General features: G+C 37.9%; 1 protein-coding gene across 1 annotated transcript; it reads left to right on the forward strand.

Annotated features, from left to right (window-relative positions):
• Positions 1 to 14,003: 14,003 nt before the first annotated feature.
• LOC121777023 (protein SOMBRERO-like) lies at positions 14,004 to 15,950 on the forward strand. The gene is made up of 3 exons (XM_042174155.1): positions 14,004 to 14,172; positions 14,885 to 15,165; positions 15,519 to 15,950. Exons 1-3 carry the CDS (start codon positions 14,004 to 14,006, stop codon positions 15,948 to 15,950), a joined length of 882 nt encoding a protein of 293 aa, XP_042030089.1.
• The last annotated feature ends 688 nt before the right edge of the window (positions 15,951 to 16,638 follow it).

The following is a 16,638-nucleotide window of genomic DNA, read 5'->3' on the forward strand; positions in this document are numbered from 1 at the left end:
AGTACCAGTTGTATGGGTTGACAATTTGAGTACCATAGCATTGGCTTCTAATCCGATATTGCACGCCAGGACCAAACATATAGAGATCGATATTCATTTTGTTCGCGATATGGTGCAAAGAAAGGAATTGGATCTTCGTCATGTTCCGACTTATGATCAAATAGCTGATATTTTTACAAAGCCTCTCAGTTACCAATTCTTCTCGAAGCTGAGGAACAAACTCGGAGTTTGTCCTCTGTCTTCTCTCGAATTGAGGGGAAGTGTTGGACGACTTGCTGTCTTGAAGGAGTTGGAAGATCAGACTGGCAATGCAGCAAATGAGTTGGCAGTTAGAAAAGTAATGGATGAAGATCGTGAACAGTTAAAATAGTTATGAATGAAGATTGTGGCAGCTGTTAGAATAGTCATGAAACACGTTCTTGTTTAGCATAGTATATATGTAATGTAATTGATTAATTTCTGCAAAATATTAAATCATCCGTATCTTCTCATATCTGAAACTCTTCTATCATTTCCTAGTATTTATGTTCATACTTTAACATGGCTAACCAAGGCTGGTCTTAAATCCATGAATTCTTACAACAATCAATCTCCAGAGGAAGCCTCCAGATGTGCAGAATTTAGCTAGAAGGTTCTGGAGAATGGCTGCGCCGTATTGGTTCTCTGACGATAGAGCCGCGGCCAGGTGGTGGCTCGCCACCGTTTTTGCTCTCACCTTAGGAACTTCTGCGATAAGCGTCGGCTTCAATTTCCTCGGTCGCGACTTCTTTAACGCCCTCGCCGGTATGATTTTTTCTATTTTATCTGCTTGTTGTTGTTTGATTTGGTGATGAGAGCGACACTTTGGATTTGAGGAAGACAAGGATCAGGAACGGCTCACCAAGCAGTTAGTGTACTACCTGGCGGCATTTGCTGGTGGAATTCCGGTGAGCACACTGCTCTTCTTTTTTTAGGTATTGGAAATTCTTAGGTCTTTTCCACATGCTGAGTTCTGTTTGCATCATTTTCTTGTCTGAGATAAGTGTCAACATACATATTTCAAATTGAGTACAATATTATGAGTTTTTGTCAAGGCATGCAGGTGAATTTCCCATATATACATTCTTTTGTTTGAATTTGGTTGTGCGATCGTAGTGTGGAAGGCAATAGAGAAACAGCTGGGTGAACGTAAACTACTACTATAATGATGATATGCACTTCTCACCACTAAGAGAACTGTTGAACCATTTCTGTACTTTGAATTTGAACACACACACACACACACACAGAGAGAGTTTACCATTTATCTACAAGCAAGGCAGTGTGTTGCTGCCAGCTCTAAGGAGTGTATTTTGAGTCAGGAGTGCTTCCTCAGTTCTGTTATGATGTTATCCCTCGCTATGTATAGCTGTCATACTGTTGGAATTATGTTTAGTTTATGCCATCCCTATTAAATTTGCTACTGTTTCAGGTTTTTGTTTTGAGAGATTATGCAAAAGACACTCTTTCTTTGAGATGGAGGTCTTGGATGACAAGTTTTTATATGGATCGCTATATGAAGAATCAAACGTTCTATAAAATACAATCTCAGTCAATAATTGATAATCCTGACCAGCGGATTGCTGATGATTTAAGTGCTTTCACCGGGACAGCTCTTGCATTTTCCTTGACGCTGTTCAGTGCTACCGTGGACTTGATATCTTTCAGTAATATTTTGTACAGCATTTATCCACCGCTTTTTGCTGTACTCCTTGCATACTCGCTTGGTGGAACAGCTATTAGTATGTTCCTTGGGAGGGTAACTTTCTCATTTTTACTCTTCAATCACAAGTAGTTATCAGAACTGATTTGTTACCCTTGCATCCTTATAATTCCTATGCCCTTTTAGTTTCAGTGCTTTAATTTTCTTCGTAACATTAAGAACTGTCTTTCGTTAGGACTTGGTCACTCTGAACTTCCTGCAAGAAAAGAAAGAAGCAGATTTCATATACGGACTTGTCCGGGTTAGAGAAAATGCAGAGTCCATTGCCTTTTATGGCTGCGAGGAAAATGAGATCCAATTACTGCTGAAACGATTTAGCAGTGCATTTGAAAATCAAAGTGTATGGAAAGTTTTCAATTAATTATGTGTCCTTTTGGGTTATTGCACCTGTAGCTTCTTCTTCATTCTTCCTTCTCACTTGTTGCAATGTGGATTCTTTGTTTGTGGTAGCACTCCTATTTATTTTCTTCTCAAGGGTTAGGGACAGATTAAAATCTGGTGACTTGGACTGTAGCATAGTTTTCAATAGAAAACCAAGTAAACAGATAATCCTGAATATGCAAATGCAGCCATATTAGTATACCATTGCACCTTGGATCATTCCCTGCGTTGAACTATAAATTCAACCGTCATATCAATATCCAGGGCATCAGAAATCTTTCAAAAGTACATTTTAATTCCTAAAGCTCCTCCCAATGCACACAACTAAATTCTTATTTAATTGAAATTGACTACATAAGATAAATTAGTGTTTAAAGTGCTAGAGTTTGTCTGGTTCTTCAGAGAGTAGTAAAGAAGCAAATGGATGGATGCTGAATGCAGAAACTACACCATAACCACAAATATCAATACGTATCATAATGCACTATCAAGCTTAGCTGACCGTTAAGACACCATTGATATGATTTCTTTCCCATCTTTGATGCATGTCATAATTGGTTACCATACTACAAGTTTTTTGATCTTTACCTTTTTAAATTTACAGAAATTATTGTCATCTTCCAGAAATCTGGACTTCTTCACTAGTGGTTACCGGTACTTGATCCAGATTCTTCCAGCAGCAGTTGTTGCACCAATGTATTTTTCTGGAAAAATTGAATTTGGAGTCATAAATCAGTCTGTGTCTGCTTTCAATAACATACTTGGAGATATTTCACTTATAATCTACCAATTTCAGGCTATCAGTGCCTTTTCTGCTGTCATAGATCGACTAGGTACAGATTCTTTTTGCCATTTGGATTATTTAAAGTGGGACAAACTGTTGGCACTTATAATATGAAGAGCAACTGAAATAACCTACCATCATATAAGTATCATGATTAATTCAACTCCAATCATCAAACCCATACAGGTTTAGAAATTGTTAGTGCTAAATTAGGATCTCCTCTTCCGCCTATTGGAAAACCATTTTTTGTGGTGTTCTTGTCAACTTCTGTTGGCATTCATGCCTGTGAATTTATGCTAATTCTTTTGATATATTAGGTGAATTTGATGATCTTTTAAGTAAGAGTGAGACTGTAACTGAGGCCGACTCTACTGAAGAAGTTGTTCGTGAGTTTTGCAATATAAATGATTCTTGTGTATATAATGCATCCATGCCCCCTGGAAGAGGTCGGGAGTTACTAATGCTTGAGAATCTGACTCTTTTGACTCCAAGTAAAGCTACTCTTATTAGGGACCTGTCTCTGGAGATCTTCGACAAAGAACATCTTCTGGTAATTATTTGCGGTCTTAAGATGTAAAAATTAGAGGATGGTCTGATTGCTGCACTAACAGATTACAGGGCCTAGTGGAAGTGGTAAAACTTCGCTACTAAGAGCTATTGCTGGTCTGTGGAGCTTTGGGAAGGGAACAATAAAATTCTATGACAGCAATGCGAAGGATTCCTCACGTTGCCTTCGTAAAGATGTTGCTTCTTCTGATATAGCTATAGTGGATAAGATTAAGCCTGAGTGCAATATACTTGAAAAGAGAGATGCAAGCAGTGTATTTTTCCTTCCTCAGAAGCCATATATGGTCTTGGAAACACTTCATCAACAATTGCTTTATCCTACCTGGAGTGAACCACAACACCCAATTCAGGCAGTGCTAATTCAACTGTTACAAAATTTCTTTTGTGTCACCACTCCATGATAATTGCTTGTATGAAATACCAGAGGTGAATACATTAAGGGCTTGTTGGCTAAGCATGATAGGAGAAATTTCTTATAATAATCTAGTTTCTTGTTTCAAGGTAAGCATGTGGCCAGATATCTCAAGCTTCCTATATTATGGATCTGCCCATGAAATGAGATTAGTTATACCTAAAACTGGTCCAATCATATTAGCTCTTTAAAAGAAGAATTTTCCTGTTGCACTAAGAAAAAAAACTTAAAAATCTTATCTAAATAATGTATGCTCATAATTTTGTGTGGACAGTAGCAGAAATTGACCAGTATTGTATGTATCTACGAAAAGAGCTGTGTGAATATTTAACTAGAGAAGGATTGCATGAATCAGGAAACTATGGTTAAGCCAGGATATTATGATAACACAGACACATGTTTGCACTTGTTCTTGTGCAACATTGCTGATGCATCCTTTCAGGTTCGCCGCCTTTCCTGATGCTTGCCCGAAACATGGATGCTAGTGCAGAGATGCCTTCAACTGATGATCTAATTCAAGTTCTTGAAGATGTTCGACTTGGCTATATATTATCGCGATTTAATCTGGACAGTACATATGAGTGGTCTAGTGTACTCTCCATTGGTGAGCAGCAACGCCTAGCATATGCTCGATTGTTGCTTTCGAAGCCAAATTTGGTTTTATTGGATGAATCGACTAGTGCTCTCGATGAAGCCAAAGAGGTACATAACAGTTTTCTTCTTTGGTCTCTTTCAGATGTAATTAATATTTCTAAATTCATACTTGCCGGATTCCCTCTAACGCTAGTCCCATTTGAAATGTTGCGAGGACTATGGTCATTTTGTTATACTCTTTAAACATTATGTGGTTCACTATAGAACAATCTCCATTAAATTCATAATCACAGGGATGCTCAAAATCCATCGACTAAAATGGATATTTATTTATTGACTGATTAAATTAATAAGTTACTACTGTAGTTTATAAAATGTATGTATGATATATTTGAAATTAAATAAATTTCATTCAACTTCAACGATCTAATTCATAAACTATGAACTCTTTCCTTTATATTGAGGTCTTATTAACCAAAAGAATATATATGTCATATTACTCCATCTTAATTATGTATGTATCACGCAAAAAACATAATGATCATAACTCTTAATCTAATTAAGGAATTACTATATGTTGTAGGGGAAGTCTATCTCCGTAAGCAATCACTCCAAAAAGTAAAACGAAGCTCAATCAAGTATGATAGTAGTACATGACAACCCAAGGCCCCAATTAAAACCTCATTTAAAATGGGGACCTTAATTGCATTTCTAGTTATGCCAGTGATATATGCCCACATACAAATCATTAATCACATATTTAAAAAAAAAGGTGTAGGGGGAAATGAAATGATCCATGCATGTGTATTAGTATTATATTTGAGGGTATGAAAATATGTGTAAGTTGGTATTAGTATATTGAATGTTGAAGAATAGAAGTTTCTCATTACCTGGAGTTTCACTCATCCCGTCAAACTTAATTATGGAATCTCCCAATCAATGCACTGATTCAGATGCAATTTATTAGTTACATTCATTGTTCATTATCTTCAAGTGTTCGTGAAGGCGACGGCACCACTACTATTATTTTCTTGATTGCCTAAATCCATTTTAATTTCAAAGGATGACTACTCTAATATAATTACACATTAAAAATATGTAGTGTTTTCAAATGAGCCCAATTTTACCCGAAAAACTCAGGGTCGGGTTAGGAAAATTACACAACTCGCATATATTTGTGATATAATTCACTATTTTGAAATATATGAAAGTGTCCAAAAGTTCATGATTTTTTCGGCTATTACCCTAATAAGAAATAGGTTTTTTTTTTGTGGTTGAAAGAATGGTAAAGAGATGATATGGTGAAATAGTAGTATAAGGTGATAGAGGCAGGTAGGGTGGCGTAATTTAAGTGGAAATAAATAATTGAAGTTAACGTAGTATATAAGTCCACGGAGTTTGCGTTCCTATTTTCATGCTTCCCTCACGTGCCATATATGACTCATTTTCATTTTCTTTTTAATTCTACATATCCAAACGATACTCATAATATACGATTATTATTAAACTTTAAATGCACAATTATAGGATTTGAATTCTAAAAGCTGGATTAGATTTAGTGATTAAAAAATATCTTTGATTCAAAAGCAAAATTATAGTAATTGTTTCTGTTTTTGTTGTATTAACCCACATCATCTTTTTAATAAATAATATCGCATGCCACACTTGTTAAATATACAACATATAAGATATTATTACTATTATTAAAGTATTAAATCAAATATTATAATAACTTAATCGGCGATCAATGTGAAGACTGACTTCTCCCCCCTTTTAACATGAGATTTCACTTTTTAATACATACATATATATAGGAAAATGATCAATACAAAACTTGATCTCAATACAAAATCCAGACCAAATCCTGACCATGAGATTTGACAATCCAATGGTCAATAATTAAACAAAAACACGGAGGGTCATTGTAAAGCAGTTTTAGGTCATATTATAAACTTTGGGTTTGAGGTCATGTTAAGATCATTTCATGTCATCCTTACTATAATGACGTAAAAATAAGCTTACAATGACCAAAAAATGACTTTTGTATGCTTGGTTCTGCATTTTTGTATTAAGAATGGTTTTGCATAGATCAAAACCCTATATATTGTTGAGAAAAGGGGAAGTATCAATAAGCATTAAAGAAGAATAGAGTTCCAAGAAGCATTGAAGATATGCATGCATTGTTCCAATAGTAGTGTAGTTCCATGAATATACATTTATTGTAGGATCTCAAAAGTCACCAACATCCCTATAAATATATGGGTGTTGAGTACCATTTCATCATTCAATCAAAATACAATAATCTTCTCCCATTGCTTTCTTCTCTAAATATGTTGTCTATACCATTCAACATGGTATCAGAGCGGGTTTGGACTCAGATAAGGTATCATCATCGTCCTTGATACCTTTCTCGGCCCCTTCCCGTTTTTTTGTTTTTCCTTTTTCCGCTGTACCTATAACCATAAGCCAAAATGTCAAATGACAACTATATAGTAACCGAAACCTCAGATTCATCTATGGCAGATGAATTTGCCCGGCAATTTGCCAACTTTATGCGCAATAGTTTTGCGATGAACCAACCAAATCCACCAGAAACAGCTGCCATGCCATTCAGAATTGACACGCAGCCCCTCCACATTGGTGGGAATAAGTTGAATGGAGAAAATTACGCCCTTTGGTCCGTATTGATGAAGACGGCAATAAGCGGTCGGGGAATGGTATCTCACGTCACCGGAGTGCCTCATTCCCCACCGCGAACCGATCCAGCCTTCATACAATGGGAACAAGCCGATCACTGTGTGATCACTTGGTTAGTACAAAACATTGAGCCTCGACTGGTCAGTCGAGTTTCACAACATCCGACGGCAAAGCATATATGGGATGCGTTGGCCGTCACATATGGGAGCGGAAGAGATAAAATCCAGGTGTATGATCTTCAGTTCAAAGCAACCACACTGAGACAAGGAAGCAGTTCATTAGAAGAAATATGGAGCCGGTTGGGAGAGATCTGGATTTCAATCGACCAAAAACAGACGAACCCAATGAAATGTCCAGAGGATATGGAGATTCATAACAAATTCATACAAGATCAGAGAGTATGTCAGTTTCTCTATGCAATTGATAGCAAATATGAAACAACTAAGAGGGAGATACTGAAAATGGACCCGCTTCCCTCCGTCGACTATGCGTACAACCTGATTCAGCAGGAGGAGACACGACTCCGAGTGTTACAACAGGCAAACACCGGCGGAGCAGCTGCCATGGATGGAATTGGAACTGGCCTCGCCATCCGAGGGTGGCAGAACCCTACCGGCGGCTCTCGGGGTGGCGGTCGCGGCAGCAACGGTGGTGGTCGCGGCAGCAACAGTGGTGGTCGCGGCAGTGGCAATGATAGAAATCGGCGAAGTGATGAAGAAGACAAGTCAAAATTGGTGTGTTCCTACTGCAAACGGAAAAGACACACAAAAGATTCATGCTTTGAACTAGTTGGATATCCAGATTGGTGGGAAGAGAAGCACGGCAAGCCGCCGCAACCGCAAACACCCTGGAACCGTGGCGGGCACGCCGCCGCAGCAGTTGGAGGCGACGGAGGCAACGCCGTGCAGGGGGTCGTGCAAACCGCCGGTGCTGTCCAGCCAGGAGGAAGGACCAGAAATGAAGCTGCTCAGCCGGCGAACACAACCGGGGCAGCAAACTTCGTTGCCAGCGGAAGTGGGAGTGTAATTCACGATTGGAGTGAAGAATTGATGAGGGGAGAGGCGGCGCCTGATTCAGGTAGATTAGGGTTAGGGGGCTCTTTTATTGGAAGCCCCCAAATCTTTGGGAAATTGCAGGTTTTACCCCACCAAAATTCTCAGTCACAATTAGCCCCCAAATCTCCTGAAAATTCCATAATTTCCCAAACCACTTGCCAAAATCGATTTCAGCCTCTCGAGAAGCTTGGAGTTGTGTGTGCAGTATCTAATGGCCATGAGAAAAATGATAAATGGATTTTTGACTGTGGGGCAACCGATACCATAACATATGATGCCTCAGACCTTACCAACCTTCAGAAACCTCTAAAATCTCATATCCAAACTGCCAATGGGGAATTTACGGTGGTTGAGGGGGCTGGAACCGTTAACATTTCCCCAACTTTGCAGTTATCAAATTGTCTATATATTCCTTCGATGTCTCATAAGTTATTATCCATTAGTCATGTCACAAAGGAATTGAATTGTACGTTACTAATGCAGCCACAATTTTGTCTGTTGCAGGATATCCGAACCGGAGAGATAATTGGACGTGGCACTGAACGTGATGGGCTTTACTATGTGGATGAGATAGCTCAAAAAGGGACTGCCATGTTAACTCACGGATCAGCTGACCGGAAAGCTTGGCTTTGGCATCGGCGCTTGGGTCATCCATCTATCGGTTACTTAAAATTATTATTTCCTAGTATTATTCCTAAGCATGACATGTACTGTGAAACTTGTCTTTTATCCAAAAGTCATCGGAACTCTTACCCATTAAGTAATACTCGTGTTGAAACCCCATTTGCCTTAGTACACTCTGATGTTTGGGGGCCCGCACCAGTTATTGGGGGGCAAGGTTTTCGATATTTCTTAGTTTTTGTGGATGATTGCACTCGCATGACCTGGATATATTTCATGAAACAAAAATCTGAAGTTTTGTCACACTTTACCCATTTCTATAACCTTATCCAAACTCAGTTTCACAAAACCATTCAGGTCCTTCGGTCAGATAATGGGGGGGGAGTTCGTTAATTCTACCATGAAACAACTCTTCCAAAACAAAGGTCTTATACACCAAACCACATGTGCTCATACTCCCGAACAAAACGGTGTGGCTGAAAGGAAAAATCGATCTCTCCTCGAAATGACTCGTTCTATGCTTATAGAGTCAAAAGCCCCGAAACACTTCTGGCCAGAAGCCATTGCCACCTCAGCCTATCTCTTAAACCGATTGCCCACAAGTATTCTCAAACACAAAACTCCTCTACAAGTCTTGTCTACCTTCACAAAAATTCCTCCGCCCTTGACTCTTGAACCTCGTGTCTTCGGATGCTCCGTTTTTGTCCACATTCCTAAACATGAAAGAACTAAACTATCCCCTTGCGCTATCAAATGCGTTTTTGTAGGATATGGGGTAAATCAAAAGGGGTATAGGTGTTTCGATCCAAAGTCCAACCGGATGTTTGTTACAATGAACTGCAACTTTCTTGAAACTGAGTACTTCTTTACCCATCTTAGCGGTCAGGGGGAGAGTAATGTTAGGGATAACAATGATACGGACCCGCTAAGTTGGATCTCAATGCCACTGCCAACGCCAAGCAATCCTGATGCGGATCTATCAGAGAAAACAGTAAGCAATTCCGCTGAGCAAGTCTCTGATGTGGTAGAGTCCATCGTAGAAAGTGGCATCGCCTCAAATATTTCTCCGTTAAGGTTATCCAATGTAAGTAATCCTGTGGATACAGATAATTGTTTAGCTAACACTGTAAGTGCAGAAGAAAATTCAATTGAGGCCGAAGAAAGGGAAATTGAGGAAGTCGAGGTCGAAGGAGTTGACCCTGACACTGGGAGGTACATACTTCCACCAAGGTCAAACAGAGGAGTTCCACCCAAAAGGTATACGCCAGAGAGGATTGACAAGAAAAAGCGGTACTCTGTTGTGAACCTAGCCAAAGGCCATTTATCAGAGATGGCTCGGGCTTTCGAGAATGCACTATATGAGGAAGAAGAAATACCACAGACATGGGAAGAAGCTATGAAATTCAAGCATTGGAGGGAAGCAATGAAGAAAGAGATTGATGCACTGATTCGAAACCACACATGGGAGAAATGTGCTCTACCAGAAGGGAAACGACCAGTGGGTTGTCGATGGGTCTTCACTATCAAAAGAAGACCTGATGGCTCGATAGAAAGGTACAAGGCACGACTTGTCGCAAAAGGCTATACTCAGACATATGGAGTTGACTATTCTGAGACCTTCTCTCCAGTAGCTAAGATGAACACAATTCGGGTGTTGTTATCCATTGCTGCTAATAGGGACTGGCCATTACACCAGTTTGATGTGACGAATGCCTTCCTACATGGAGAGTTGAAGAAGGAAGAAGAAGTTTACATGGAGGCACCCCCAGGTTTTGCAACAGATTTTAAAGCAGGTGAAGGGTGCCGATTGAGGAAGACCTTGTATGGATTGAAGCAATCTCCAAGAGTATGGTTTGGGAAGTTTGCTGGGGCAATGATTAGCTATGGATATACACAGAGCAATTCAGACCATACGCTATTTTTTAAGAAGCAGGGTGACAAGATCACATGTTTAATCATATATGTTGATGACATGATTATTATAGGTGACGACCTAGAAGAGATTGAGGAATTAAAGAAAAAATCTTTTTCAGGAATTTGAGATGAAGGACTTGGGGAATCTCAAGTACTTTCTTGGGATTGAAGTGCTAAGGTCAACCAAAGGAATTTTTCTGCGACAAAGGAAGTATATCTTGGACATCCTAGCAGAGACTGGCCTACTGGAATGTAAACCAGCAGACACTCCTCTGGCGGTTAATCACGGATTACAAATCAGAGAAGGAGCCAAGTTGGCTGACCGTAGTCGATATCAGCGACTAGTCGGAAAACTCATATATCTCTCGCACACTAGGCCAGATATTGCCTATGCAGTTGGGGTCGTAAGTCAGTTCATGCATAAGCCGCAGACAGATCACATGGAGGCAGCACTTAGGATTTGTCGGTATTTGAAGGGAACTCCAGGGCATGGAGTGTTGTTCGCTAAAAATGGGCATCTTGAGATTCATGGTTATACAGATGCTGACTGGGCAGGGAACCCAAACGATAGGAAGTCTACAGCAGGCTACTTTACCTTTGTTGGAGGTAATTTGGTAACATGGAGAAGTAAGAAGCAGAAGGTGGTGGCTCTTTCGAGTGCCGAAGCAGAATTTCGTGGGATTAAAAGTGGGTTGACCGAGATTTTATGGTTAAGGAGATTGATGAAAGAGATTAATCTCCCTCCAAGCAAGTGCCAGTTGCATTGTGATAACAAAGCCGCTATAAGCATCTCACAAAATCCAGTACAACATGATCGAACGAAGCATGTGGAGGTTGACAGACACTTCATCAAAGAAAACATTGAGAATGGGATTGTCGAACTCCCTTTTGTTCGCTCTGAGGATCAACTTGCCGACATCCTAACTAAAGCAGTCAACTCAAGGAGCTTTGAAGATGTGCTTTCCAAATTGAGTTTTGGAGATCCCACCACTCAATTTGAGGGGGAGTGTTGAGAAAAGGGGAAGTATCAATAAGCATTAAAGAAGAATAGAGTTCCAAGAAGCATTGAAGATATGCATGCATTGTTCCAATAGTAGTGTAGTTCCATGAATATACATTTATTGTAGGATCTCAAAAGTCACCAACATCCCTATAAATATATGGGTGTTGAGTACCATTTCATCATTCAATCAAAATACAATAATCTTCTCCCATTGCTTTCTTCTCTAAATATGTTGTCTATACCATTCAACATATATATATATATTTTTTTTCACAATCCTCTATATATATATATATATATATATATATATATATAAGCGGTTAGATCTCATTCATCAACGGTCTAGATGCTCTGCATTATTACACTATAATGGTGCATTATTAGTCGGTGTGCATTATTCAACTGAAAATCTGCATTATTACACTATAATGGTGCATTATTAGTCGGTGTGCATTATTTAACTGAAAATCTGCATTATTAAATGACACGTGACACCAATCTAACCGTCGGATGACAAAATCGTGGGGCTGAGACTAAGAAGGAAATAGGAGAAAAGATACAAAAAGGAAATGAATACATCCATATATATATATATATATATATATATATATATATAAGCGACACTAAACACAATTTCAATTCTCTTGACCAGAAAGGAACAAAACACATACCCCTTTTTTCAGACATATATCTATAGTTGCAACGTACACATAAGATTTTGGAGAGTAATGGAAAATTAAGGAATTTAATTCATTCATTCTTATTTTGACTCGGGTGGCTCCACAAGCAAAGTGAATAATGTGGACATATTGCATTCATACAAAATAGTAGTAATAACAAAATGAAAGAGACAGAAGATGATAGTTTTGACTGAGAAAAAGAAATAATTGACAGTAACGCTGATTTTGATCAATTAAACGTGGGATAAGGTTTCCCATTCAACGACATTTTCCCACTCTTATATTTACACTAATTTCATTATTCACACGTTCACAAATCCTCTTTGCATGCACTCACATAATTTATACCTCCTACAATTTATTTATCTAGCTAGTTTAACCAAATAATTTTACCATGTTTAAATATATGTACTCCCTCAGTCTCATTACCTTCAGATAGTAATTTTTTAGGTTGTCTCATTTTATCTCACTACAACAAACTAACTGCTAAGGACATTTTGTAATGCTATTAAGGACGCTAATTTGTGCGTCTAGTTATACCATTAATGCTTCATAAAGAATCATTATTTTTAGTGTCCTAACTAAATTATGATTATTTTCAAAAAAATTCAAACACTAATAATTGCATTTCAAGTTTTGTGTCCTTAAAAGATACTTACAAGTTATTTGTGGTCCTAATTTATTTCTCCTACTTTATATACTCTCTTACTTTATTCTATCACAACTCTTCTACTTTATTTTTTCTCTATTTCATTCTCACTCTACTTAACCCATTAAATTATATATTCCTTAATCTTCATACTGAAAAGAAATGCTCCAACACTAATGAGACGGAAAAAGTACTATAGTACTAGTACTTACTTGTATTTAATTAAATTTCTTCTATTTATGATTTTTTTATTTTGAATATATTTTCTTCTCAATAATGTTGATCTTTCCTTGGCCTTTGAGTCACTCTTTTTAACGACCATCGATTTGTGTGCTCTCAAACCGCAGAATTTGAGCAAAACTTTCCACCTGCTTCCTCACTTTGCCTCTTCTATTTGTCTTCTTTTTTTCTTTGCAAACACTCAACTCAACACAATTTCCTAACCCTAAACAAGGTTTGCTTCCTCTCTTCTTCTCCTTCTCGGTGTTATCACTATCTTCTTTTGTTTCATCTCATGTTTATGTTCTTCCCTCCACCATGAACTTGTGTTCCTTGCTTGCATAACTGCAGAGAGATGTAAAATTTCACTTTGCTCATGAAAGTTTGGTGCCTTTTTCATTAGGGTTTCCTTGAAAAAGCACATGTCAGTTTAATTTCCTTATTTGGATTTTTTTAGCACCTAAATTTCTAGGGTTCTCTTTGTTGGAAACATGTATGAGTTCTACTTTTCACTCACACAAAAAGATATAAAAGGATTGAAAACTTTGAAAAGAATATGTAAATCTTGAATTCAAAACCGAGAAAATCTTCATCATTCAACAAGAAGTGGATAACGATTATATATGTATATAAATGTGCATGTGATTTGATTTTGCTACATATGTTATTTGATGTATCAGAATATGATGGGAGGTGGAAATGGAGCTCTATCAGTTCCACCAGGATTCAGATTCCATCCAACAGATGAAGAATTACTGTTTTATTACCTCAAGAAGAAGGTTTCCTTTGAACCTATTGACTTTGATGTTATTCGAGAAGTCGATCTCAACAAACTCGAGCCATGGGACCTCAAAGGTTAGCATTTCTTTCTTTACTTATTCATTTACTCTCTGCATATATCATGTTTAATCATAGATGATAATATTGAATAGTATTTCCTTGCTTTCTCTGATAGATTTGATTTGCTGGTCAAAGTATGTAAATGTAGAATAATTAAACTTGAACATGGACTTATTTCTAATGTTTATTGCTTTAATTAATCACGTTGGGAGAATAAGAACATTAGCAAGAATAATTAAGTTTGCCAGATTAATTAGTTACTAAACGATCTTGATGAATCCTAGAATGTATAAAAGTAGACAGGGAGCAAAATCAATTTATGACTTCCATGGCAAAATAAAGTGGAAAAAGTCACTGGATCCCATAAACTCACAATTATTTTATTTCCATGGAGTTCGTATAGTACTAATCATATCTTAAAACTACATAAGATTAATGTGATTTAGAATTTGAATCTATTGAGGAAAATGTTGACTGAAAATTTCTCAAAAGCATCCTATGACACTTGTGAATATGCGATGCACTATACTTCTGAGTTTATAAAATTACAACAACAATGAATTCCATTAAGCAAATTATAAATTAATCTTTAAAATTTGTTGGCTAGTCTTGATTATAGATATGAATTTTTATATTTAATAGATAGATATTTGAGTGGAAATATCCTTGTTAATATATGCATATGGGTGCAAAAAATTAACTTGATTTTAAATATATGGATTGGCAGAGAAATGTAGGATCGGGTCGGGTCCACAAAACGATTGGTACTTGTTCAGCCACAAGGACAAAAAGTACCCGACCGGGACACGTACGAACCGCGCCACAGCCGCCGGTTTCTGGAAGGCCACCGGCAGAGACAAGCCAATCCACATGACCAGCTCAGCTAGATCGGTCGGGATGAGGAAAACCCTAGTCTTCTACACGGGCCGGGCCCCTCACGGCCACAAGACCGATTGGATCATGCATGAATACCGCCTACACGACCACAACACTCCTCACCAAATCCAAGTACGTATTCATAAAACTTTCATCTTAAAATCAATCAAGTGATGATCCGTACAATAGTTCATGCTCGCTCTGTCCCAGAAAGTTCATCCCATATTCCATTTCTGTCCATCTTATAGAATTTGTCACATTTCTCTTTTTTGGCAGTGAGCCACACGTTCCATTTACGCATTTTCACCTAGAATTTTATCATGTTCCACTAATTTTTTTCAACCTATTTTCTATTACAATTTTTAAAACACATGTCAGGTCAAAATTGACAAATTTTGCGAGAAGAATAGAGTATAAGTATTTGTTTGTTTCATTTGTCAACACGCACACGTTATAATTAATTAATTGTACATTATGGAGGACAGGAGGATGGATGGGTGATCTGTAGGGTTTTCAAGAAGAAAAACCTGACCCGAGGCCGAGGGTTCCACCCGGACCCGGACCCGGACCAGGTCGAGCACGAAGAGCCGATGGTACCTTTCCATTCGGACGCATTAAATGGTTGTACCTTGCAGCAACACACCCACAATCTCACATTCAACAACTCAATGCATCTCCCCCAATTATTCAGCCCAGAACAAGCCACAGCTCCCTCCTCGTTCGCACCATCCGGGCCGGGCGGGCCTTCGTTCATTCAGCAGCCCGGCGACTGGTCGTTTCTGGACAAGCTGCTCAACACGGACCACATTAGCAAAGCCCATCATTTTGGGCACGTGGCCGATATGGTTCCGGTGAGCCACCGGGTTTCGTTTCCCTATCACGGGCTCGAGCACGATTTCTCCAAGTTTCCCAAGTAGGCGGATTTGTTGGATCAAACGTTGTCGTATGTTGTGATGATGCGTGTTAGATTGATAAATGATAGTATGATTCTCAGTTTTTTATCGTCTAATGCATGTCTTTCGTATCTATGGAATTATATATACTGACTGATGATGCCTAGTTAATTACTTTCTTTTGAAGGCATAAAGATGCTTTTTTTTATTAGCTAAAATATTGCTAATTGATTTTAGTGGAGATATCAAATCTTTGAAATAGTATATATGATATAGAAATATAATTCAACGGTTAAAGTATAAATTTTTGACATATTTGTATCTTATCACAACATTTAAAATAATGCCGTCATTTTGTTTGTTACAAAATTAACACTTTTCATATTCCTTATGTCCATAAATAGTTACATATGTAGATGACATGGATTTTAATATGAATTAGTAAAATATTAGAGAAAAAATAGATATAGTAGAAGAAAATAAAAGATGGTAAGAAAGTTTCCACATATAGAAACAATGCTGTGGATAGTAGATAGTATTATTTCTCAAGTAAGAATTAATTAAGGTAAAAAGTGTTGTAGGGCCTCTAAATAGGTTATAGAATGAAAGGTCTAAGAAATATGATTATGAATAGCCTATATCCTTCACCCCGAGAAATAAGATAATATTAAGATGAACAAATGCATAAGCTGGAATATACTATTATTACATC

Source organism: Salvia splendens, chromosome 18, assembly GCF_004379255.2.
Source record: "Salvia splendens isolate huo1 chromosome 18, SspV2, whole genome shotgun sequence".
NCBI classification, from domain to species: Eukaryota; Viridiplantae; Streptophyta; class Magnoliopsida; order Lamiales; family Lamiaceae; genus Salvia; species Salvia splendens.

Coding starts and splice junctions, on each gene's coding strand:
- LOC121777023 (XM_042174155.1), top strand. CDS start 14,004: ATGGGAGGTGGAAATGGAGCTCTATCAGTTCCACCAGGATTCAGATTC. Junction 14,173..14,884: donor CGAGCCATGGGACCTCAAAG/GTTAGCATTTCT, acceptor ATGGATTGGCAG/AGAAATGTAGGATCGGGTCG. Junction 15,166..15,518: donor ACACTCCTCACCAAATCCAA/GTACGTATTCAT, acceptor TATGGAGGACAG/GAGGATGGATGGGTGATCTG.